General features: G+C 35.9%; 1 protein-coding gene across 5 annotated transcripts in view; it reads left to right on the top strand.

Moving 5' to 3' along the window:
• LOC138715033 (PTB domain-containing engulfment adapter protein 1-like) overlaps nucleotides 1-24518 on the top strand; it is a 69453-nt gene that overhangs the window by 38299 nt on the left and 6636 nt on the right. For 2 of the 5 annotated variants that reach the window (XM_069847451.1, XM_069847452.1), the window contains exons 3-5: nucleotides 8220-8305; nucleotides 18207-18515; nucleotides 19745-20059. In XM_069847451.1, the coding sequence (XP_069703552.1) occupies nucleotides 8220-8305; nucleotides 18207-18515; nucleotides 19745-20059 (710 nt within the window). Of the gene's footprint in view, nucleotides 1-6592; nucleotides 6777-8219; nucleotides 8306-18206; nucleotides 18516-19744; nucleotides 20060-24518 lie in introns of those variants that run through there. The other 3 variants (XM_069847450.1, XM_069847449.1, XM_069847453.1) reach the window with 3 other exon arrangements.

The following is a 24518-nucleotide window of genomic DNA, read 5'->3' as shown; positions in this document are numbered from 1 at the left end:
TCTGGGTAGTATTTCACGACTTAAGGCGTTTTTAAATTGTATTACGTAATTTCGGTTTTAACGCCATCATTTTTTTTGTAGGACCGTGATTCTGAATTTATTTTTAGAAGAAGCATCACTTTTCATTGAAAGTGCGGCGCTGTGTATCCCAAAGGCCGTTGCGGTATGGCACTGTTATGCCCCGACGAATTCGGGTAGCAGAAGGAATATGTTATTCTTCAGTAGAATAATAGTCTACTTGAAATTCTAAACATAAACTTTGCACACAAAAGTGGTTATAATGACATGAAATAAATTATCAGTTGCACAGTAATGATGGTTATTATGACAAGAATAAATGAACGTTGATAATGAGCCTTCATTTTTGTAATATGTAGGTGATTTAACCACTTTTGAATCCCTCGATGCTTGATTTTAAAAGCGAAATATTTCACTGTACTTTTTTTTTAATGTGGAACGTTTAAGTAGGCACCTTTTCGGTGAAAAAAGTCCGTTACGTGTAATATTCTACGTTCATTTTGCTCCTTAGCAGCAGCGCTCCGATACAACCCTCAACATAATGTTTCTTAGCGGCAACGGGTCGATGCAACCGCAACATAATATTGGAAAAATAAATCAAGTTTGAGGATCGTAGTATATTCATTACATTCAAGATATTATTAGTTGCTTGAGTAGCGAATCCTACATTTATTTTCTTGCACTGCTGGTTACGGTATTACCGGTAATAATTGAGGAGCGCTTTTTCATAACTCGATAGAGGATAAATGTTTAGAAAATGATTTACATACAGGACTGGTATGTTTGTCATCAGTCTGTGAAGTCAGATTTTGCATATCTCGATATATTGTGCGGCAACAAATGATTTGAGAAATTGTTGGGTGGATAAACAAATTTTTGAACATAAACGCTGTAGTAGCATATAAAAAAAATGAATGGTCCCCTAAACCTAAACGCTAGCAATCTGCATAAATTAGAAAAATTTCTTTTTAGAGTTAAAATTAGATGGAAAGAGGTCAACGCTCTGAATGAAATGAGAATATAATGTTGAGTATTCGGACCCGATATGAAGTTACGAAAAGTATGTAATTAATATAACAAAATAATCTTTAAGTAGATGGAATATAGAAAAGAATAACCTTACAGTTAATGGTTTCATATACAAAGGTTCCCTATATTATTATTATTATTATTATTATTATTATTATTATTATTATTATTATTATTATTATTATTCAATTGATGAATTATATAAATTATTTAGAAAAATGAATATTAGATTAGCAAACGTGGAAGTATTAGTACTGTACTGTATTTTTAATAATAATAATAATAATAATAATAATTTAAACATACTTAGTATATATACCTACAGGTTGCCATATGAGAAGGTCAGAAGCATAGGGGTGCAAGTGCAATTTAGTTACTTCAGAGGAAATGTGATTGAAAGTTATTATTTGTAAATTCCGTAAAGTTTTAATTTTAAATGTTAATGTGTGATGTGATTAAAATATATATCCCTTTGCCACTAAAATTTTATGCTTTAGTTTATTCAGAATGTACTTTACTCATTTTTTTATAGAAATGTCACTTGTATCCCTTTGCTTCTGATGCCCTCAGATGTATTGTTCATTTGTAATCATTGTATAATGGATGATGGCGGATTAAGAACTGGAATACATCTAATCTGCCATGATGTGAATACAGAATTAAGTAAATGAATAAATAATGTCTCGATATTTGAAGTTTCTGAAGATTAGAGAATCACGAGCGTTTTTTTTTTTTTAACTCTTGAAGCACATGTGCACAGTCAGTTCATTTCATGCAATTCTTGAAGGTTTTCCTTGTACTGACGTGAACAAATGATAGGTTAATCGTTAGTGCAACACATTATCAAAATATGAATCACATCTCATAACATCCATAGCAGACATGACCTCATCAAATTATTTTTCCTCAATTAATGCAGTTGCGAAAGAGAACACTTCTAATCATATCTTTCAGAAGATGTTCATTGTTAGAGGCACAACTTTGATTTTGCATGCACTTGTGTGGGTTTATTGAATTTTATTATTCTTTACTGAATCATTTCTCTACGTCTGTCACAAGTGTTAGAGAATAAGCCACTCTTTGGTTCTGAAAAGGAATTTTAAAATGTCAAGTTTGTTCGGATCTACACATTTAACGGACAAAACTGAAATTCTTTTAATCATTATTATCATAATACACGGCACTCTTAAATTGACTGAGCATATTGGGAATTAAATCAGTGGCTCTCCTAAAACACGCTATGAAATGTTTAATAGAAAACAATTTTTTTTTCTCGAAAAGGAAGCAGAAATGAGCAAAATTGCATTAAACCTTTGTTTGAAATACCAAAAAGAATAACTCCCTGAAATTAATGACATTACTTATGGATCACTGAAAATGTATTGGTCGATTTTCTGGGATGGCATTCTAGTAGGTCTAGTACTGAACCGAGCTTATAGACGTAACTTGTTCACATTAAAAATTAAGTGCATAGTTTTATTATGCTGCATATCTTTACTTAGAACTACGTGTGGGTGCGGTTACACTAGCGTATAGGACACTGTGCGTCGGTACCTTTGATGTTGCAGTGACTTATTTCAGTGACCTTCGAACCAGCTGTACCGGCATAAGCGAGAGGTTCTGCCTTTTTCCCTAGAGTTGGCGCTCATCGCACGAACTTTTTAGCAGAATTTCCAGCGAATAGGGATTCCTGTTCCACCGCAATTGCACCGTTCGCTGGTGCTCGATTATACTGACCCCTAGCGTTTGAAAGTGGAATCAAACGCTGACATAGCGCATGCTCACAAAAAACCGAGAATTCCGCTCAGTGTGCATTCTTATTACTCCCTATTCGCTGGTTACACAAACAACTACAAAAATCTGAATCACAGAAACATATGAATATCACTTCGTGTCAAAGCCACCTATATTTACAGTATCTCGGTTTCCATTAGGCCTACACACAAGCGAATTTTCACACTCGCGCGCAATCTTCAACCAGGCCCTGTACTCTTCGTTTTCGTTTGGTTTCCAGCATAGGCCTATGTAGTCGTCTTTGAATCCTTGTGCTCTCGACCACCCCTCTTGCATTTCGCGATTGTATTTTTCTCCGAATTCCTTGGGGATGCTTGAAATTTTCACTATACTCTCACAAACTGGGTCTTGTAACTTGTAATTTAACTCTCATATAAATAATAGTTTTATCCACTGATAGTGTTGCTTTTAAGCTATTGATCGGGGCCAGTTTCTGTACTGAAGTCATATTGACGCACTCGTTCCAAATTTTGCACTTTTTGGGTCATCCAAATCTCTGCACGTAGGCTACCCCGTCACCACACTTAGGAAGAACGTTGTTCTACTAAAAAAAAAGTTAATTTCAGTATTAGATAAACTCACCTTCGCGTCGAAATTGCTGTGGAAGGGAAACCTATGCATGAAAATGATTGGAGTGTTTGTGTATACCTGCCTGGAAATAGTTCTATGGCGATTTGATTATCGATCAAGAAACTAATTTATTACTATTAAAATAATACGATTATTCTTAATAAATAAGGATTTTACGTGGTATATTAGGCTAGGCTATCAATGCTCAAAGAAAGTGTTGCACATTATTTTTTTTGCAAACTTATAAAACAAACTTTTGCATATTCAATTTTTTTGTACTCAAAAATATTACAAGCTTCTGCACAAGGTTGCAATAAACTGTCACAATTTTTTGAGAAGAAAAGAAATATTGCAGTATTTCTTAATAAGTTTGCAGTAAGGTAATATGCAACGATTTCTTTGAGCACTTTTTTTTTTTTCGGGAGACTAATTTAAGTTGCTCTTCATACTTTGTTCGACATGAATGATGACTTTTTTTTTTTATCGAATCAGACACAATCGATTCTTTTCAACAATTTGTGCTGCTGCGTTTCGAATATTAAAACTTTCATACAAAGCGTGAGTGCCGTGGCGATACGTAGAATCAATAGGATACTAGTCCATTGTTTTTTGTGCTGTGAAATTGGAAAGACATCATGGGTGTGAGGTGAGGAGTGCCTGCCTACAGTGAGAGATAACCACAGCCGTGCGTCTCTGTTCCGTTCGTGACATCGAACGAGTGGGTTCTACTTCATGGTAATGTGCTTCGTTTTACCTGCGCTGTGATATGCTGGGCAGAACTAAACAAAAGTTTTCGCACGTGCAGAAAAGGACCGAGAGCACGTACGTATAGTGCCGTATCCATCCATTCGTGTCATGTTTGTTGACAACGGCACGTAGTCAACATTGAAAATGTGTCTGTGATAATGGAGATGATGTAGAGGTGCCAGGAGTAGACTTAAGTTTAAATGCAATTATGTCAGATATAAACACCAATCAAATTCACTTATTTGTATGTAGACTACATTAAGTAGGACTATTATAATTATGCACAAGAAGCAGAAACTAAGTTAAAAATATGGACGTCTAACTGTCGAAATTAATAATATTATCAATATTAATATTAATACTTTATTGCCAGAACAAAGATAAAACATTAAATTCTTTGCGGTAATAATTATTGGAACCACAGGAATAAAACTGTAATTTAAGTGTTAGAAAATTTACGTAACAGCACAATACTATTTCATATATTAAAAATCATTTATAGGCCTATAATAATTTTGAGAGATAACACTTAAATGTAATTTTTATCCCAAATTTCTTATTAATTTAGTATTTTTTCAACATTTATTGTATGTGTATACATAAATACTATGTTACTATTCCCGTCATTGTTGTATTTTTGTTTACCTTGTCTTCTTCGGCAACCTGTAAATTCAGGAGGTTGTTTTATAATAAACTATATAGGCTAGGTGTAACTAAAATATTGGTACAGAAAATAATCGTATACAGTAAGGAAAGTTTTACAGCTATATAGCCTACATGAAAGTCTGATTTGATGCACTACAGCAAAAAATAAAATGTTATAAGGGAGTTCGTAATAAATGCATGCATGTTATCTTCTTTACGAAGTTATTGAAGTTATTATTATTGCCATTATTGGTATGAATAACAGTATCGTTATACCGTAAACAATATTACCGTAATTATAATTATTACTATTATTAATTTCATCATTCATAAACACGCTCATGCCGGATTAAATAGAATCCAGTTCTCAATCTGCCATCCCCAAATAAATACAAATACACACAAATTTACAAAATATGAACACACCCGTTATTCGAATACATTAAGTTATAAGCTAATGACGACAAAATTTAAACACTAATAGATTCACATCACTTTTAGCTTTCTTGCTTCCATTTCTTATAACATTGCATTCTCTCTCGTTTCTATAACTCACACTAATACTATTTCATTGCAACATTTACTGTTTTCATAAACATATTAAATTGTTCTTCTAATCAAGCCAACCACTACTACTTCTTCTTTCCATTAGTTTAACCTCTCCCTTTTAGGTTCTTATTACACGACCCACGCCACCTGGGCCTTAAGCCAACCACTACGCTACTCTAAAATAGTTTTGTACAGGGTGAAGAATACTCGGTATCTATAATCACACTTCATTCACATCTGTTTATTCCCTCTTTCCACCGTATTTTAACTCTGAATAGTAATTTCCCAATTTCCTTTGATTGCTGTCGTTTGGAGCAGTGTTGTCTCAAGGGGTACAAATTTCAATGATTACGTATGTAAAAATACTGACATTTATTTTATTATACTCGTTGATAATTATTTGAATTTACATATTTTCTTTTAAAATGTAAACTCTTGTTTTTCCTTGCTTCAGTAACATTTTACAGAATTCATTACTATTATTATTTCATCAGTAACTACCGCATCTGTAATAATAATAATAATAATAATAATAATAATAATAATGTAATTTATTTTTTACACGATCGTATGAAGAAGAAAGTTAACTTTCCTTATGAAAAGGTTGCCAGATTTGACAAAGCTATCACATATAATTTGGAAACATACCTAAAAGGTAAAATGATATGCATTTGAAACAATTAGGGAATCGAATATACAAAATGTCAGAAAAATTTACACCTAAGTAGCGTTTGTGCCATTTACAGTTAAGAAAGGGGGGGGGAATATCATCAGATAGGTTAGAATGATATGAATGCCATATACCTCGAGAAAAATAATAGTACGGATTTATTGGCATTGATATCTAAACCAATCAAGTCATCGGTTAAGATAACTTGAAATTTCCATTATCACTCCCATACAAATGATTTCTCAATATCTAAACCGATCCTTTGAGGGCACTAATGGCTATTTCCTTCACAATGCTGTGTGTTAGCCCCAGGTTTTTACATTTGTTGGCAAAGAAGGCGGGTATGGTACCTCGTGCTCCCACCATCAGACCTATTACATTAATATGGGACAGGCTATATTTATCTTTATAGAATGGGATTGTTGGTTCATAGATCCGTTTCTTTTCACTGTCCACCTCATGCGGTTGATCTGCATGTGTCTCAAATCTGATGGTGGGATCGAGAATGTATGCCGAGTTGTTCCTAATGACAATGATATCAATTCGCCGAACACTTCCTTGTGTGGCTAGTCTCTGCACCTCTTGATGGACTGTAAACCCTACTTCCTTCAGTGCCTCGGCCAGCATAGAACGGACAGCATGGTGACGGATGTTGCGAAGGGCCTCACTATAGGGCAGAAGCCAAGGATATGGGGAAGAGTTTCAATCTCGCTGAGACAGCGCCTACAGCGGGTACCATCCCGACTTCTACCCGGTACAGCTCGGACCGGAGCGACATAGCCTACCATTTTAAGGGCGTCTATCCATTACTGTATTTACAACTATTGTTGTTAGATCTCGAAAGTTAGAATTCCCACACAGAAACTTGTTGCTAGGGAAACCACTCTTCATAACATAAAACTATACTGAAATAGACCCATTACAGTGCACTTAATTATCATTATAGTGCAGTTTTGCGAAGGCTTTGGACTAATACTGCTCTAAATTTTCAATGCAAAATATATTGTTCGCAATTTTAAAAATATGATCGCGCAAGAAATGTGCAATAAAAGTTGAAATGTTACAAGATCTCGGAAACTGAAACACTCGCGCTGCTCGTTTTTCAGACTTTTCCTCGGTTTTGTAAAAAGCACTTTCCAACATTGTATCGTAATATACTATTGCATACATAAATTATAGTCGTTTATTTCATATATAATGACAATGCAGTGTTCGGGGGTACGAAGTTTAAAAAAATTGTGTTTTGGATGTACGCCAGCAAAAAATATTTATTGCCTCTTAACTTTTTATATGCTGTCTTATCGTTCATATTAATTTCTTCTCTATCCAGACAATTCTAAAGACATTAGTCGCCGTGCAGTTTAGAAGTAATATGGATTGCGTCTTCAACTTGATCATATAAAGGTGCACGATTCAACTTTTCTTTGAACTTTAAGCATTCAAGCAATGCATGCAAGATTAATATTTAATATTAATTAATAGAATATGTAGTGAAGATGACGTTCTAAACGGCGCACCATGTAGACACAAAATTTTCATGCATCTTAATTGAACGCGCGTTTTAAACTAGGCTCTTTCAGATTGCATGCGTACGCGCATGGAAAAATTGAACCGTGTAAATGCATTTTTAGGGACATGACATAATATATCCCTCTCAACATTTCCTCTTGTATTCTTAAGCCCCCCAAATGCCATTCTCAACCATACCAGTCCCGTTCTTTCTTACCATGTATATAATGTATGTATGTATGTATTCATTCATTCATTCGTGTTCTGCCCAAGGGCAGGTCTTTCACTGCAAACCCAACCTTCTCCAGTTTTTCCAGGTTTCTGCCTTCCTCTTTGTCTCCGCATATGACCCATATATCTTAACGTCTTCTGTCACCTGATATCTTCTGCCCCGAACTATAATCTAATATAATCTTCACGTTCCCAAATAGTTTTCAACTCTCTAGAATGTATTGTTGTTGTTATTATTATTATTATTATTATTATTATTATTATTATTATTATTATTATTATTATTATTATTATTATTATTTTAGTGCTGCTACTATCGCTATGTAATTATTGCTACTTTCATTATCAATATTATCGCTGTTGTTTTTATTTTGTACTGTATGTTATAATTAGATGAACACCATTTATGTTTCCAATTTAATTTAATAATTTTATTGTGCGCGGCGTGTGATTGCAGTCGACTCGCTGCATGTTGCAGGGAACCGGAACTGGATCCACCCGCCGGACGCGTTGCAGCGGGGCCACATCGCATATCTAGTCAAGGTGAGTACTTGCTGTGAGGGTTCGACCAGGGTAGCCAGGGGTCAACAACCCGCGCCATTTTGTCTGATTCCACAACATGGCGAAAGTGAGGCATTGTGACGTCATCCTAGTAAACAATATTGTTACTGGCAACGAGATGAAACCGTGTGTTGCTTTGTCTCACGAGTTGGCGACGGCAGTTGTCTGTTCAGTTCACGTTTCATCTGGGTCAGTGTGCACAGCTCTGTCCATCGTGGAAGAATTTTCCCCCTCGATACTTTACACACGGTCGTACCGTAGGTCTCGCGCACTCTATATTCGCGAGACGCTGTTGTGTTGCCGAATCTAAGTATTAAAAAGTACAGTAGTATTGTACAGTATGTATAAGAGGTTCTTTATTTCTACAATGAAAATGTAGGGTTTCATTAATTAGGCCTATATAAATTAGAAATGTAAATGAAATTAAATCGTTCGTTCTTTGGCACTTGAGACATAAATTAGGTTTTTCCTGGAAGCAGAATTCAAGGATTTTATTATATATAAATCGCACGGAAAGTTTACTCAATCTTTTTTGACCTTGAATGTAATAAAGGAATATCTTGGAGCTGGGAAACTTCATTCCACTGTTTCATAAGAACGCAGTTGGCATTGCATAACACCCTATCCTTGCAGGTTTGATGGCCACAGATTCGTGATGCAGTCCGCCTCAGTAACTATGTGGATAGCATGTGCGCTTCCCAACCAAGCGGTCAGAGGTTCGATTCCCGATGTAGGCAATGGAAGTTAAATTGCATCTTATTTTCGTTGTCTTGTGATGTGTCTGCGGTGCCCTGCGTCCATGACCAGGGAGGCCCGCATTTGTGATGTCTAATCTAGTGTACGATCAAAAGAATCTTATCTCCCCTACCCGCAGTGGTGTGGAAGTTGGATGGTATGGGGGGGTTTATGCAGAGTAATGAGAAGATTCGTGACAACTAGAGACAGGCAAAATATGAAATTTCCTATTCTAAACCATTCCTATTAGCAGTACAGGAACAAGGATTTTCACGATTCACGATGTGTGAATGCATTTAACGCCAAAAAAAAGTTCTTACTAAAATATTTGGTACAATTTTCATATTTGTCAGTAATTTGCACGATTCCCCCCCCCCTCCTTTAATATTAACTACCACTGAATCAGACTTTGCAGTCATTATAAGGAGACAATAGAGATGTTTTCCAGGGAACTCTCAAGGCACTCATTCCAACAACATTCCGGGACTCTCAAAGGCTCCAAATTCCCCTTTATGAGTCATTGATCTCGTAGCGTCGAGAAGCAAAACAAAATAAGTGCTTCCAATTCCACCCTTACATACTGGTTTCGAAAGAATGAGCAATGTCTACTTATATACAGTATGTGTGTGAATGTTTGAAACTGGTTTCAACCAATAAATGTTTCGTTCTACTTATTAGCCTAGCTCCTCTTCTTGCAACTGCATGGGTTTTTCATCGTACAAAGCAATGTTAACAGACGGAAAGTGTAATATTTTATCCGAAAAATAGAAAAGTTACTTGTATTATAACCAGTGTGTTCAGCCAAAGTAAGAACTTTCTTTTTTGTTCTCTTCAGTGTAAAAAATAGTAATATGCGTTACAAGAGTGGTATGTTGAAGTTTTCATGTTCGAGGAAAAGTTTGAAAAAGCGAAACGTAGTTGAGCTTTTTTAATTTCCGAGAATTGAAAGAAAACATACTGCTCGTGTATCGTACATTATTTTGTGCGAAGATCGTTTATTACATACCTGAAAGAGGAATTTCTAATTAGTTGCAATGAAATCTCCATCTTGGTTTCTGTTCAATGACGGCAAATTTGTAAAACAAAAATATCTTTATGATTTGAGGCTTTCTCGGCGTTGGTTCGCTAATATGTTTTCGCGGGATATCAGCAGAGTTAAGATTTTGGAATGCTCCAAGCTTTCGACTGCTATCTCTGCAGCCATCTTCAGGGAAGTGATGTCCGAACAGAAAGTCGAAAGGTTATATAGATGTTAGGCTGTCTCAGGTGAAACGGGATTGGTTGGCGGATCGGCCAATCCGGGGCCGGGAATTGTCATCGCTCGTAAGCTCCGCCCCTCCCGGGATTCCTGCGTGAAGTTTGGCGGGCAGTGGACTCCAGCTCAGTCAGGCATGGACACCGGCCTTAGACCAACTCAGGCCCTCTTACAATCAAGGTCATGAAGATCACGGACCGAGGACGGCAACCGATTCCAACCGGCGGAACAGGGCTCGCCGCCCGCCAAACTTCACGCAGGAATCCCGGGAGGGGCGGAGCTTACGAGCGATGACAATTCCCGGCCCCGGATTGGCCGATCCGCCAACCAATCCCGTTTCACCTGAGACAGCCTAACATCTATATAACCTTTCGACTTTCTGTTCGGACATCACTTCCCTGAAGATGGCTGCAGAGATAGCAGTCGAAAGCTTGGAGCATTCCAAAATCTTAACTCGGCTGATATCCCGCGAAAACATATTAGGGAAAAATATCTTATCTTCAACATTGTTGCTTTAAAATGTTTTCTGTGTTTACTATACTCCAGCAGGCCGTATATACGTCTGTCTTTTTTTCCCCCCAGTCCATAAATGCGAACTTAAAACAAACTGTAAGGTTATGTAATGATTTATTTTTCATTTTAATATTTTAACAATATTATTCATATAACATATTGCAGTAATAACATCGGCATCTGGAATCTTGTTGATTTTTTCACGGCTTCCTTAATGTTACTTGCATCACGAATGCAGTAACTTTAGTGGAATTGTAGAATTTACGTAATTTTTGCAAATATTTAAAAACAATTATTAACAGTGCAATTTAGGTGAAATTGCAGTGGTAAGTTTCCAATTTATAATTATTACTATATTGAACGTCTCTAAAAATAATGTTAGAAACCTAAAGCAGTAAAATCAATGTCACTTAAGCGGTAAGAAGAGGGAAATTGTGTGTGTTAGGTTGGGAATACTGAATGTGGAATTTTAGACTTACCGCGGATTGGTTTTGTGCGGAAACCAAGCAAATATGCACGATCTCGCGCAAAAATTATTTACCTAGTTCTTGCATTCATGTAAACATTTGATGGTTCTGACATATTGTTTAATTATGCAGATTAACGTATTTCATTTGATAGAATATTAAACAGACAAAACTATTGATCTCTAAAGGCTTATTTTGTAAATAATAACGTAAACATGTTCCAAGTGCTTTAGGAACAAAAATATTTTAGCGTTGAAATATTTATTTCATATTTTCGCAAAAATAAATTTCAATTTTCGACTAAATGTTCTTCATATTGTGCCGATCTCTAGTGATTAGTAGTTCAGTGTGCCTCATTAGTAAGACAGAGTAAGTTTAGGCACCAAAAGTTAAGAATGCCAATTAAGAGCTTTCGGACGTCTTTCCTAGCGCAACCGTTATAAAAAATTGCATTGCTTAAAATATAAACGCTTTATATTGCATATAAAAATATACATATGTATTTGTATTTCCAATAACCGAATAATTGAGTTATATTTACTTCTTTTATTTTATGCAGGGTGATTCAAAAGTTCGGCTACGTAGACGAACTCGGTTATTAATGCAGATAGTGAAAAATGGAAAGGGGGAGGTTGTTGGAAATGTGTAGTTTTAAAATTAATATGCTTGAATTTTCAACCTGGAATACACTATTGAGGCTTTACACTAAAAGACACACCCGCCAGACCCAATGCTGCCAAATTTGTGACTTTTCCGCTAGTTCTGCCGGATTTTTGATAACTGAGAAAATAGTTGACATGCAGAGTTTAGTGGTTGTTTAACTTCTCACAATACAAAGAAACTTTTTTTTTACATTGATAGTATAGAAATTCAGGGAAATTTCATTCTTGTCTGGCATTTTTCCCAGAATTCGTTGTTTAACTTCTCACAATACAAAGAAACTTTTTTTTTACATTGATAGTATAGAAATTCAGGGAAATTTCATTCTTGTCTGGCATTTTTCCCAGAATTTGTATTGGTAACACTGCTAACTATCGCCATCATTTTGTAATTTACCCAATACACTAAGTACGTTGAAAATTCAAGTACGTTAGATTGAAAACTGCCTACATATTTCCAACAACTTTCCCTGCTTTCCATTTTTCGCTATTTGCTCTAATAATGGAATTTGTCTGTCTCCGGACTTTTGAATTATTCTGTATAACTTTAAAAAACACGTGAATAACTTATTTTAGTTGTATTGCAAAGAGGGACGAGATGTTCGCTAAGAAAACGCCCTACGTATACAATAGTACTTTCTAAACTCCGAACGCTCTATTAGAGTGAATGTGTTATCAGTTTGCAACTGTTTTCAGGCCTAGTTCATAAAATTCCGAAATCTAATAATACACAACTGAGTCACATAGACTGAATCATGCATTCTATGAATTGAGCGCTGACGTGTATCAGTGACTGTTACGACCATTTATAAGCTATAATTGTATTTCGTTTTAATACCGTTAAGTCTTATCCTTCACATAGCCTATAATACATCAGCGTGCGGTTTAATAGATGCATGCTGCAGTCCATGTGTGTCATGTCTCTATTGTTAAGTTTAGAAGTCTTTTGAACCAGGCCTGAAATCCCTCTCAATGGACACACTAGTATATTCGCTGGCACATTTAACTTTTAGTGACGGTCATTACTTTTAATTGTAACAAGAAGATTATGCAAATGGAAAACATGTTTTCATAAAACGTAACCAATTTTAGGACGTTAAGTTGCAGGTACTATATCAGACATTTGGTGATCACCTATCAATTTTTCGAAGGGTTTTTTTTAATGTACTGCCATTAGTTTCTAAAGACTGATTGAATTGTAACCCGTCTACCAGTAGCTTTTACACGCTAAAGCATAATCCTCGGTACACGTGATGTCGGTTTCAATTGACACTTAAGTTTTTAACAACTGCTGTTGGATAATTTTTGTATACTAACATTACATTGATACATATTTTATTATATAGGATGAACCATAACTCACAAGATACCATTATATATTACACACAAAGTAGATGACCAATAGTGTAAACAGACTGTACATTATCTGGGGTCCACACCTGTGGAGTAACGGTCAGCGCGTCTGGCCGCGAAACCAGGTGGCCCGGGTTCGAATCCCGGTCGGGGCAAGTTACCTGGTTGAGGTTTTTTCCGGGGTTTTCCCTCAACCCAATACGAGCAAATGCTGAGTAACTTTCAGTGCTGGACCCGGGATTCATTTCACCGGCATTATCACCTTCATATCATTCAGACGCTAAATAACCTAAGATGATACAGCGTCGTAAAATAACCAAATAAAATAAAAATAAAAAAATTACCTGGGAGAAGGGTCTGCCTTGTGAGATCACAACATGGCTGCCATCTATGAAGTCACATTTTTTTTAATGGGGTGTCCTGTGATAAGTCAAATGACATTATAAAATTCTCAAATGCATTGGTAAAATTCATTTAAAGTCATTCGTTACAAGTTAGAACAAACACATTAATGCTCTTCATTAGGTTGTAGATGTGATGCTATGTGATGTTTCAGTGGATTGTTAATGTTACCGTACACAGAATTAAAGTGATGCGTTTCTGATTATGGTTTATTTTCAGATCTTCACTGCATATAAATACAGATCTTTCAAATAACCCCACAAATAGAAATAAAACAATTCGACAACGTGAGATGCGGCAGCGGCGGTGTGGGTTGCTTCAGTAAAACCGCTCTGGAAATTCAATGTATAATAAACGTAACTTAAAAACCATGCGTGGACATTTACAAAAATTGGGCGCCATTTTATTGGAAATAATCGGGAAAGGTGCCCTCTTCATTCAAAAGTGAAGAAAACGCATTGTTCTGTAGAATTTCCAGGCAATCGTTCGCATTTAAGGTCTTTTTTTTTTTTTTTTACGAAGATGTATCATAGAGCAGTCGTGCTCACAGAGGGCAACCTGTCCTCAGTGCATATACGTGGAGCTAGGGCAGGGCGAGATGCATTACGCTCTGATGACGTAACAGCGCGATAGCTCTAGCTTTTCCCCAGCTGATCGACCCTTCTTGGCTTGTAGACTAATCGTTTAAATGATCTAAATATTTCCTTGCAAGGTAAAGATCTCCTGATTATTGATTTGTTCAATAAAATTAAAGCATGTTGAATGAAACTTAATTTGTGGACACAACAAATGCAAGAGCGCAATTTCTCATTTTTCAAACCTAAGCAAATTTGTGTCTGTTAAGGATTCACAATATGCTGCATTTGTGGAGTCTTTGACTAACTTAGATAAGGCATTTGAGGAACAATTCAGTGAAATAGAATCCCTCCAGTTGGATTTTCAAATATTCATGTCTCCATTTTCCGTTGATATATCCACAGTTCCCTCCACGCTTCAAATGGAATTAATAGATCTCAAATGTGACAGCTTTCTCGAGGTGAAGTTCAAAATAACTGAAGATATAACTACATTCCATTATTATATCCCATTTGAACGTTTTCCACGACTGCAGAGGCATTCAGCAAACATAATGAGTGTTTGGTACGACGCGACATACTTACTGTATGTGAGCAGCTTTTCTCTGTTCTAAGAATGTGTAAAACCAGCCACAGATCACGGCTAAGCGATAAGCATTTGACATCTACGATTCGGCTGCATTCGAGTAGATAGATTGTTCCAGATATTACTCTCTGGTGCCATAAACACGCATGTAATGCCTGGCATTTTAAGTTTACGTCTGTTCCTAAAACACTGTTTCTGTTTAAAATATCTTTTGTCAATGTAAATGCAATAAATTTATTTATATTGTTTATATTTTGTTTAAAAGACGATCCTACATCCTCATCATCTTGCCCCACTGGTTCAGAGTTCCATAGCAGCGAGTTATACTCGTTGCCTGGTCCACTTATACCTGCCCAGTCTGCACCCTCTCGCTCCGGGAGAGGCTTCACCCCTGTGCCTTGTCCTAGAGTACAGGTACCCAAACCCAAGACCACGCCTTAATCGTAACACCATCAGCCTTCTTTGATTCATTAATCTATTTCGGATTTCTGGCACACCATTACCTATAGTTGTGACCGTTGCCTTTGTTACTCAGTAAGAATTGATTTCATTACTGAACAAAATTAATTTGTAAATTTGTTTAGCTGCCCTTGTTGTAACGTCCGGACATTCTCAGAATTCGATTTGCCTGTCCGGGTTGCCCTTCTTACGAGTGTTGCTGCATCTTTACCGTATATGGTTACCATTTATTTGACATTGAGAAAGCACAATCGAACTTTTGACTAATACCATACTGTAGATAGGCGTCTGTTCTGCATTTGTCTTTCCACAAAAGAAGCCAGTAGGCCTACCATCGTCGTGGTTCCCTCATCTGTAATTTGTCCGTCAACAAACAGTCCATGTTTCACGACATCTGACTATTAAATTTGCTATAACTCCGTTTGATATTGCTAGTCAATCAGGGTGGGGCTAATTGAAATCTGCAGTGATACGGCAGCTTCTTCACCAAACATTAGTGCATTCCTCTTCCATTAGTAATATTTTACTGCAACAAACATCTTTTCTGTTAGTTTTTCCATTCGTAACTTGTAACTGAATGAACTTATGATTAAATTAATTGAATCACTGAATTTCTGTGAATTTCCAAATGTCATTTCATAATGTCTCATAACTCACATAAAAATTCGACCCCACTTTATTATGGCGGTCGTAAAAGTAGCGGACATAATATCATGGCATGCTGTACAACGCAGATCCCCTTCCAGATAATGTCTCGATCTATTAAGTTTATTAATTACTTTCTTGATGTAAAACATGTGGCTTGTGACTTACGATTCAGTCTGTATTTTAAGTTTAACGTATGTTAATTACAATTGCAGCGTATACCAGTACCATGATACTGGCGCTACTTGTCTACGTCCATATTGCACGAATTATAGAATGGCAGAGGCGTGAGACAGAGTCTGTGTAGCTATTTTTTTCCCCTCCTTTTTGATACTTTGTCAGGGAGGACATCGGTGAAGAGGGGGAGCTTAGGTGAGTTAGTGGCCATACATAGTTGACTTCGTTTTTATCTTTCTGCCTTCTTATCCCCTCTATGGAAATATTGAAATATAAAAAATATAGCTTAAATTTGTTTGAGAATATTTCAGGACAGTTGACTTATTACTGGTACATTTATCTTTATTTTATTTAGTTCACATATTTTTCCCAACCTCTAATATCTCGTGTCACTGCATAAACAAACGGCGTTGAAGGTTTAATTTTGTTCATCTTCATTCAATTTTTAGCTTAACCATATTTTTTTCTTTCGTGCTCAGGTTATGGGGAAAATGGAAAACTCAATATGAGAGTTAGTACCAGTATTTAATATTAGAAACATTCATTTTTGTTACTAAGACCGTCTCTTATTTTCGTAAAAATGTATGATGTGTGGTACAAAGCCGTTGAACGAAGTTTTGTCCGCAGAATTATGCTCTTGCCAAGTTAAAAATTCTAAAGCTGCCACTGTTTTTCAAATATCTATATATTTTTTTTTAATCTGCATTTCAATTTTACTTCAGAAATAACTCATTTGTAGCTCGATAGTTCATTTTGAGGTTACAGTTGGCTAGCACATAAGTAATAAGACGATCCGAGCTGATTAACAATCATAGTACCGATGCAGAAGATCCAAGAAGGTTAGGCTAAGTCATAGTAATCAGAAGATTCGAGCAGGTTAAGTAAAGTCATATTGTTGTCGCATGAAGGTCCTTTTTTCTAAGCTACAGTTGTTAGGTAGCGTAGGCTACTAGAAGTTTTATTGACAAATAGTATTGTGATTGTAGAGATTTCTTATATTACTTTAAACTATGTGTGACAACTTAGTAATACTGGACTGCGAATGTCGTAAAAATCGAAGTATTCTGAGAAACCTACCTCACATTGATTGCTGCGTGCAAGTCTCGCAGGAACTATAAGAAATCGACCCTAGTTCTTTTGATAAAATCTATTGGTTGAATTTATTGTAGTTGTGCCCGATTAAAAGCAACCATGCACTTCCTGTGTAGTAGAATTAGATTTAACGACACATGCATGATGCATAATCAGACCTCATTCCTATGTTGTGATTCATCCGTTGCTCGTACAGATGTAAGCAAGATCTTTGTTCTGCAGTTGTAATTCCTCCATCATGAACTTGTTTCGTGAGGTGAAAATATTTCTAAGTACTGTGTAAAAATAAAATATGAAATTAATATTAAAAAATGTTTTTAATATATGAAATTGCAGTACATTTTTAATACTAAACTGACATTTTGACTCTCATCCATAGATGACATACCCGAAAGTGTCGTTTTACAGTCAGTAACGGTCAAGATTTGGAGTTTTGTATTTTTTACATGCTTCCAATGGCACAGTGTCCCATTAAATTAATTACTATTCTCAAGTTGGCCTTTGCACAGTCATGGTCTGTACTAATGTTCTTTCTCTTCAATATATCACATCCATATCAGTGCAAAACTTAAAGTTCCTAACTTTTACAAAAATGGTAGTCCTGAAAGGATATTTCCATACATTCTGTTGTCTTTCAACTAGATACCCAGATGAACGCCACTTTATTTAGCTCTTTCTGTTCAGCAAAGTGATGTGTTTCTTGATTGTTCATGTTCGTACATTACATACTAGACAGTCTCTCTTTCTTGCTGGTAAACATATACATGAGTTTTCATTAAGATTTCAAATATATTGTAATTCATTTGTGAATTAGTTTTTGAGAGTTGAGGAAACTATGTCTAAGTGGCATGGTATGAATGGAAATAAACTTCTAAGTCAATAGTTCGTCATATGGAAGAGTAGTAAAACGTAGAGTTGTAGTAAATAAAAAGAGATCTTAAGACCAATTTGTCCGAATTGTGCAGTTCCTGGGCAACACGGAAGTGGACCAACCAAAGGGCATCGAAGTGGTGAAGGAGGGCATTCGCAAGCTGAAATTCAACCAACAACTACGTAAGGCAGAAGGAAACAAGACCCCGAAAGTGGAACTGACTATCAGCATAGATGGAGTGGCCATCCAGGAACCCAAAACAAAACGCATCATGCACCAGTACCCACTGCATCGCATATCATACTGTGCTGATGACAAGGGAGAAAAACGTTTCTTCAGCTTCATTGCCAAAGAAGCTGACTCAGAGCGACACATGTGCTTCGTATTTGTTAGTGATAAGCTGGTAAGTATTTACTGGGAAAATACAGCTATTACTTCTCGTCTTATTTATTCTAATCTTTCTTTTTCACCTCCATTTGCGCCTTTCTTATCTTCTTCCTCTTCATTTTTCGTCCACATCTGTGGAGTAACTGCTAGCGCGTCTGGCCGCGAAACCAGGTGGGCCGGGTTCGATTCCCGGTCGGGGCAAGTTACCTGGTTGAGGTTTTTTCCGGGGTTTTCCCTCAGCCCAATATGAGCAAATGCTGGGTAACTTTCGGTGCCGGACCTTGGACTCATTTCACCGGCATTATCACCTTCATCTCATTCAGACGCTAAATAACCTAAGAGCGTCGTAAAATAAACTACTAAAATAAAAATTAAAAAAAAATCTTCATCTTTCTCCTCCTCTTCGTCTTATCTCGCCTTTCTTTTCCTTGTTGTTCTCGTCTTTGTCCTCAAAGCTATTTGCATACATAATTATCAATGGTGTACTTAGTAACTATGCTTGGCATTTCATTTCGAGGTGTATGTGTTGTCATTTTTATCATCCACTGAATTGTCTCCAGGAAGAAAGTGAACCTAGAAGCCCTTTGTCATAGATTTACGCACAGAAAAAATCCTGTTTCTGAAAATGGATCTCCGAGCAAAATTGCTTTAAGTTTAGACAAATACTGTATAAACTTTGCCTAGTCTGGTCTGTCCGTCCAATAACTCCTTGCAAATAGCACCTTTTTCATTTGGATAAGAAACAAATGATGGTCCAGATCCTGGTCACTGGCATAGCTTATGTAGTAACGCATTTGCCTATTGAACCAGAACTGCACTAGAGCGTAGATTCCCACTTGGTCTGATTACCTGATTGGTTTTTTTTTCCTAGGTTTTCCCCAACCGTAAGGTGAATGTCAGGTAATCTCATAGCGAATCCTTGGCCACGTTTTGCCAAATACAATCTCGCTGTTATGAATTCCATCGACTCTAAATAACCCAGTAGTTCATACTGTCTCATATCAATATTAGATTGAAAAGATTATCTTTATTTTAACCATAAACATTTGATCAGAAATTCCAATTTTGTTATTGTGAAAGTTGGAAAGAAAACAAATTTAATAACTTTCGTATTGCATTGACTTCAGATATTCAAAATATCAAAATGGAATCTAATACAGCGCATTTATGGAGCATTTGCATACACTGTTGCAGTTTAAGTTGGTCGTTGCTTGTAAATTACCTTGGACTTCTCTTCCTCTTCAGGCAGAGGAGATCACACTGACAATAGGACAGGCATTCGACCTGGCATACCGACGCTTCCTGGAGACATCTGGCAAAGATCTGGAAGTCCAGCGCCGGCTGATGTTACTGCAGCAAAAGGTGAAGCGTCTGGAAGCAGAGAATGCGACGTTGCGGCAGCGCCTTAGTGATGTGGCACAGATCAAGGGGCAGACTGACGTGGAAGACTACATGACACGCAACGGTATCAGTGATCTACTGAGTGTGGGTGGAAGCACCAGCAGTGCCACTACCAGTAGCAATGATTTAGACTACAGCTCTGATAACTTGCAGAATAAGGTAAGAAATGTAAATAGAGTAGAACTAGGGACAGGATAGATCAGTTGTGAGCATTATTAGCCCTACTTGGCTCTTTTGTCTTTCTATACATTAGTTTAATCATTTAGGCCTGAATCTTTAATAGAAACCCACTCAATCCCTTTTGATGTTATCGTTTTGTGTTGTTTTCATGATCCTAGCAAGTTGATCTTCTGAAACTTTATGAATCATGTTTCTAGATTACATGTCGGGATTCTCTTGTTCTAACCCACAAACTTACACTTGAAGTTGTCATCTTATGTTTTCTGGAAATGAAGTGTAGGCCTACGTCACTATGTCACAATTCTTAAGTCAGTTCTTTTGAGATCTAAGACCTGCTTAGTATTGTCCTATAAAAGGTCTGTGAATAATTCTCGTACAATGACTTGGGCCAACATAGGCTATCCAGATATTAGCATGTTGAGCCACCATCCACCTTTTCTCTTTGGCACAAACTAAATAAAGTCCTAAAGCATAGTTTGTCTAATAGATACGGTATGTTGGAGCTCCCTTATTGTATAAGTTTCGCTTACAACACACTGTGCATGTACAGTAAACAAGAGCCCCTGTATATCTATGCTACTTGTGGACAGTAATGTGAAATTGTTACCTACATATAAGTGAACTCCCATCAAGACCCGCTCCAAATTTTAATTCTGTATTTGTAAATAAATAATACACCCAGTATTGCCACGTTGAGGCACATAAGAGAATCAAGCACTTACACAGTACTTCTATTTCCATTGTACCACAATCACATCATTATGTGAGTTAGCAGCCTTATCTAGCACTAGCACTAACTTGAAAGATTAATGCAGGAAAGATATATGCTTAAGAGAGTTCTTGTTAAATGTAAATAGGTGGGAAAGTTGCAGCCGCTTTGGTAGCTCAGTTGACAAGAGTGCTGGCTTAAAATTACTGTTTAAATCTTCGCAGTAGCAGAGTCATTTGTGGTCGACAAGTCCCCTGAAGGTTTTTCTCGAGGGTTCTTCAGTTTCTCTCTTCTCAGTCCACAGTCATTCCCCATTTCAGTATTCATTATTTCAATAGTATCTACCCAAAATGGTGCAGCTAGATGTACTATTGGGACGAGCATACAGATGGGATTACTCTGAGGAGACAATTTATTCTCTACAGGGGCGAAAGGGCGCTCTAGCAGGACTTACTAGACCTTGAATCTACAGAGCAGAATCGACAGAGGCACATAGCTGAGTCACAATATCTACAATAGAGCAATCATTCATACTCAACCATTCCCACATAAAGATTTGATCTTCAGTATTAGCCTTTGGGCTTCTTTTCTGTATAAAGGAAAACAAAAATTACGCATGCACTTGGAGTGAAGTTCATGCAGTGTGTTGAACAACAGAGAATGAGATCTGTTGGTCAACCACAGAATATTCACACAATCAGTGACATTGTTATTTCATCTTTATTTAGTCATAAGATAAAACCAGTTTGTAATCCTCTGCAATTATGAAACATATAGATGGTGTTGAACAGCAACTTCGTTTGTAAAAAAAAAAAAAAAAAAAAAAAAAACTTAATTACCAACATAGAAATTATCTCGTATCTTAAGACAAGGCATGGATACAAACTTCACAAGAAGAGATTTAAATATCCTCTTATGTCAGACATTTATTAATTTTCAAGATATTAAACTGTTTCTTCTCTCTCCTGTAAAATTGAATTTTTTGACATACCATTGATATATGTAGGCCTACTGGAAATGTTACAGTGAATTGGCGAAGTGTATTTTATACGTTATTCATTTCGATGAGATAATGGACTGTAAAAATTATAAGTACAACATAAATCATGCACTGGTTGGGTAATGCCCTGATTAATACGAGACTTTTGTTTTTATGAGTGTACAGTCATGCACATTGGTTTGTCCCTAATCCTGGAATGTGAAGGAAATTGTTAAAGTCTTCTGTTTTTGTATTAGGCAGAAACATTTTGTAAAACAGAGTTATGCTTGAATTCCACTCAACTACTTTATTAATATTCAGATGTTTTAATAAGGAGTGAAATTGTTTGTGTGTTGTTGAATGTCTCATCAGGAGAAGATGGCTAATATTTTGTTATACACTATTTAATGCAAATTTTAAAGCCTAATTTCAAGTTCAATTTCATGTGTGTTTAAAAAAATTCTCAAAGTGAATTATTCGTTCATAGGAAGAACCTTAGTCTGCCCTAAAAGTAGGATGTAATGAAATAATGATCCACGTAGTATAAATACACCAAAAAACATTTCGCCAGTGTTATATTTTACGAATACAAGTGCATGAGTCAGTTGTGCGAATCACTGAAGCACTTGTGTAGACACCAGGGTCGTATGCAAGGGGAAGGAGTACAGGGTTTGAACCCTCTGCCCGTGAACTAAAAAAAAATGATCTACTTAGATTTGAGTATTTTTTTTTATTCATAATCGTTTTACCTTCTCTAATTTTTCACTGTCAAAAGTAACAAGATCTACATCGACATATGACATAGTCCCCTACCTCTCCTTCAATATAATGCCTGAGCTTGGTGCTCGAATTGTTCGAATTATAACAATGCTATCTTTATTATAGAGAGACCTACCATCTCGCCTAGTACTGACCTTGTAATAAAATTAAGTCGACACAATATTGAATTTAACTTTCTTTTTGTTAAAAATTGGATGGCCGTGAAAAAATTAAGTTTCAACGATTTTGTAAGGATATTCATGAATATGTTCTATTAGAACATAGTATAATATTAATAAATACACCCTAACATAATTTATTTATTTATTATTTATTATTTATTATTTATTATTTATTTATTTATTTATTTATTTATTTAATGTGCTGTACAACAGCCAGGGGCCAATTACAGTTCAGCACAAATATAACAAAAAACATAAAACAAAAATAATTATTACACATAAATATAATTACAATTAATTACAATAATGACGATGAATGGATAACTAAGAATACTATGAGACAATGTTAATTGAGTATAATGCCTAAAATAATACATAAATGATAAATCGTTGCCAAGAGCAAACAAAGTCTATACATTGAAGGGATCGAATTCACAGCCATGCATGTTGGCATTTTTAATGCATCTGGAGACTGGTGAAAGAAATTTCGAATTTCTAATATAGAAAAGTTTGTGGGCTCTCATATCTTTTGTTGGAATACGTAAGGTAATATTGTTTAAGAAAGAGTCACAGGATATATCACCTTTGAGGACTTTACAAAAGAACAGATAATCTAGCTCATGGCGTCTAGCATATAGATTTTGACAATTAAAATATTCACATTTTCTCTCATAACTATACCCGGAATTAATGGGCAAAAATCTGAATGAACATAAGGATATAAATTTTCTTTGTATATTTTCTAATTTAGCCAAGTCCGTAGTTGTAATAGAGTTCCAAACTACAGATGCATATTCGAGTTTCGATCGCACCAATGTATAGTATAGCATTAAGAGAGAATCGGGCGTGGAAAAAGAATAAGTTATTGACCGTATTATTCCTAGCATTCTGATTGCGTGATTGTAAATGTAATCAACGTGACTATGAAAATACAATTTACTGTTAAAGAATATTCCCAAATCTTTTACGCAATCCGTTCTGTTAATTAGTACATTATTTAGATAATAATTAAATTTCAGTGAAGAAGTTTTTCTAGAAAAGGTTATTACATTAGTTTTGGATACGTTAATTTTCATACCATTGTCTTCCGACCATTTAGCGACTGAATTAATGTCACATTGAAGTGATTGACAGTCAGTACTACTTTTGATTGTACGAAAAATTTTTAAATCGTCTGCAAATAATAAACAGTCAGAACTTATTCTTTTACATATATCATCTATGAATATAATAAATAGGAGAGGTCCTAAAGTAGATCCCTGCGGGACTCCGCAATTTATATTATAAGAATAAGAGTGTATATTAAACAGTCTTACACATGAAACTCTATTACTTAAATAATTATCGAACCACTTTACGTAGCTTACAGAAAGGCCAATATTTCCTAACTTATGAAGAAGGATATAGTGCGGAACTACATCAAAAGCTTTGCTGAAATCAAAATATATTGAATCAGTTTGTCCCTGCGTTTCAATTATTGGTACAATTTGATTTAGATATGTGACCAGGTTAGTGACAGTGGATTTGGTTTTAGTAAATCCATGTTGTGAAGAATTGAGCTTGTTTTTCACATAAAACGATATATGTCTGTGAATAATGGTTTCAAAAATTTTTGAAAAGTTATTTAGGATCGAGATAGGTCTGTAGTTTCTGACATCATTTCTTTTTCCATTTTTAAATACAGGAATAATTGCAGCTTGTTTCCATAGTGAGGGAAATTCACCATTTTTCAAACTAATATTAAATATATGGGCTAAAAGAGGAATAAATATATTAGAGCATCCTTTAATTATAAAATTTGGAATACCG

Source organism: Periplaneta americana, chromosome 15, assembly GCF_040183065.1.
Source record: "Periplaneta americana isolate PAMFEO1 chromosome 15, P.americana_PAMFEO1_priV1, whole genome shotgun sequence".
Lineage (NCBI taxonomy): Eukaryota > Metazoa > Arthropoda > Insecta > Blattodea > Blattidae > Periplaneta > Periplaneta americana.
Note: the sequence above shows the minus strand (reverse complement) of the source record. Positions and strands in the feature narration are given on the sequence as shown.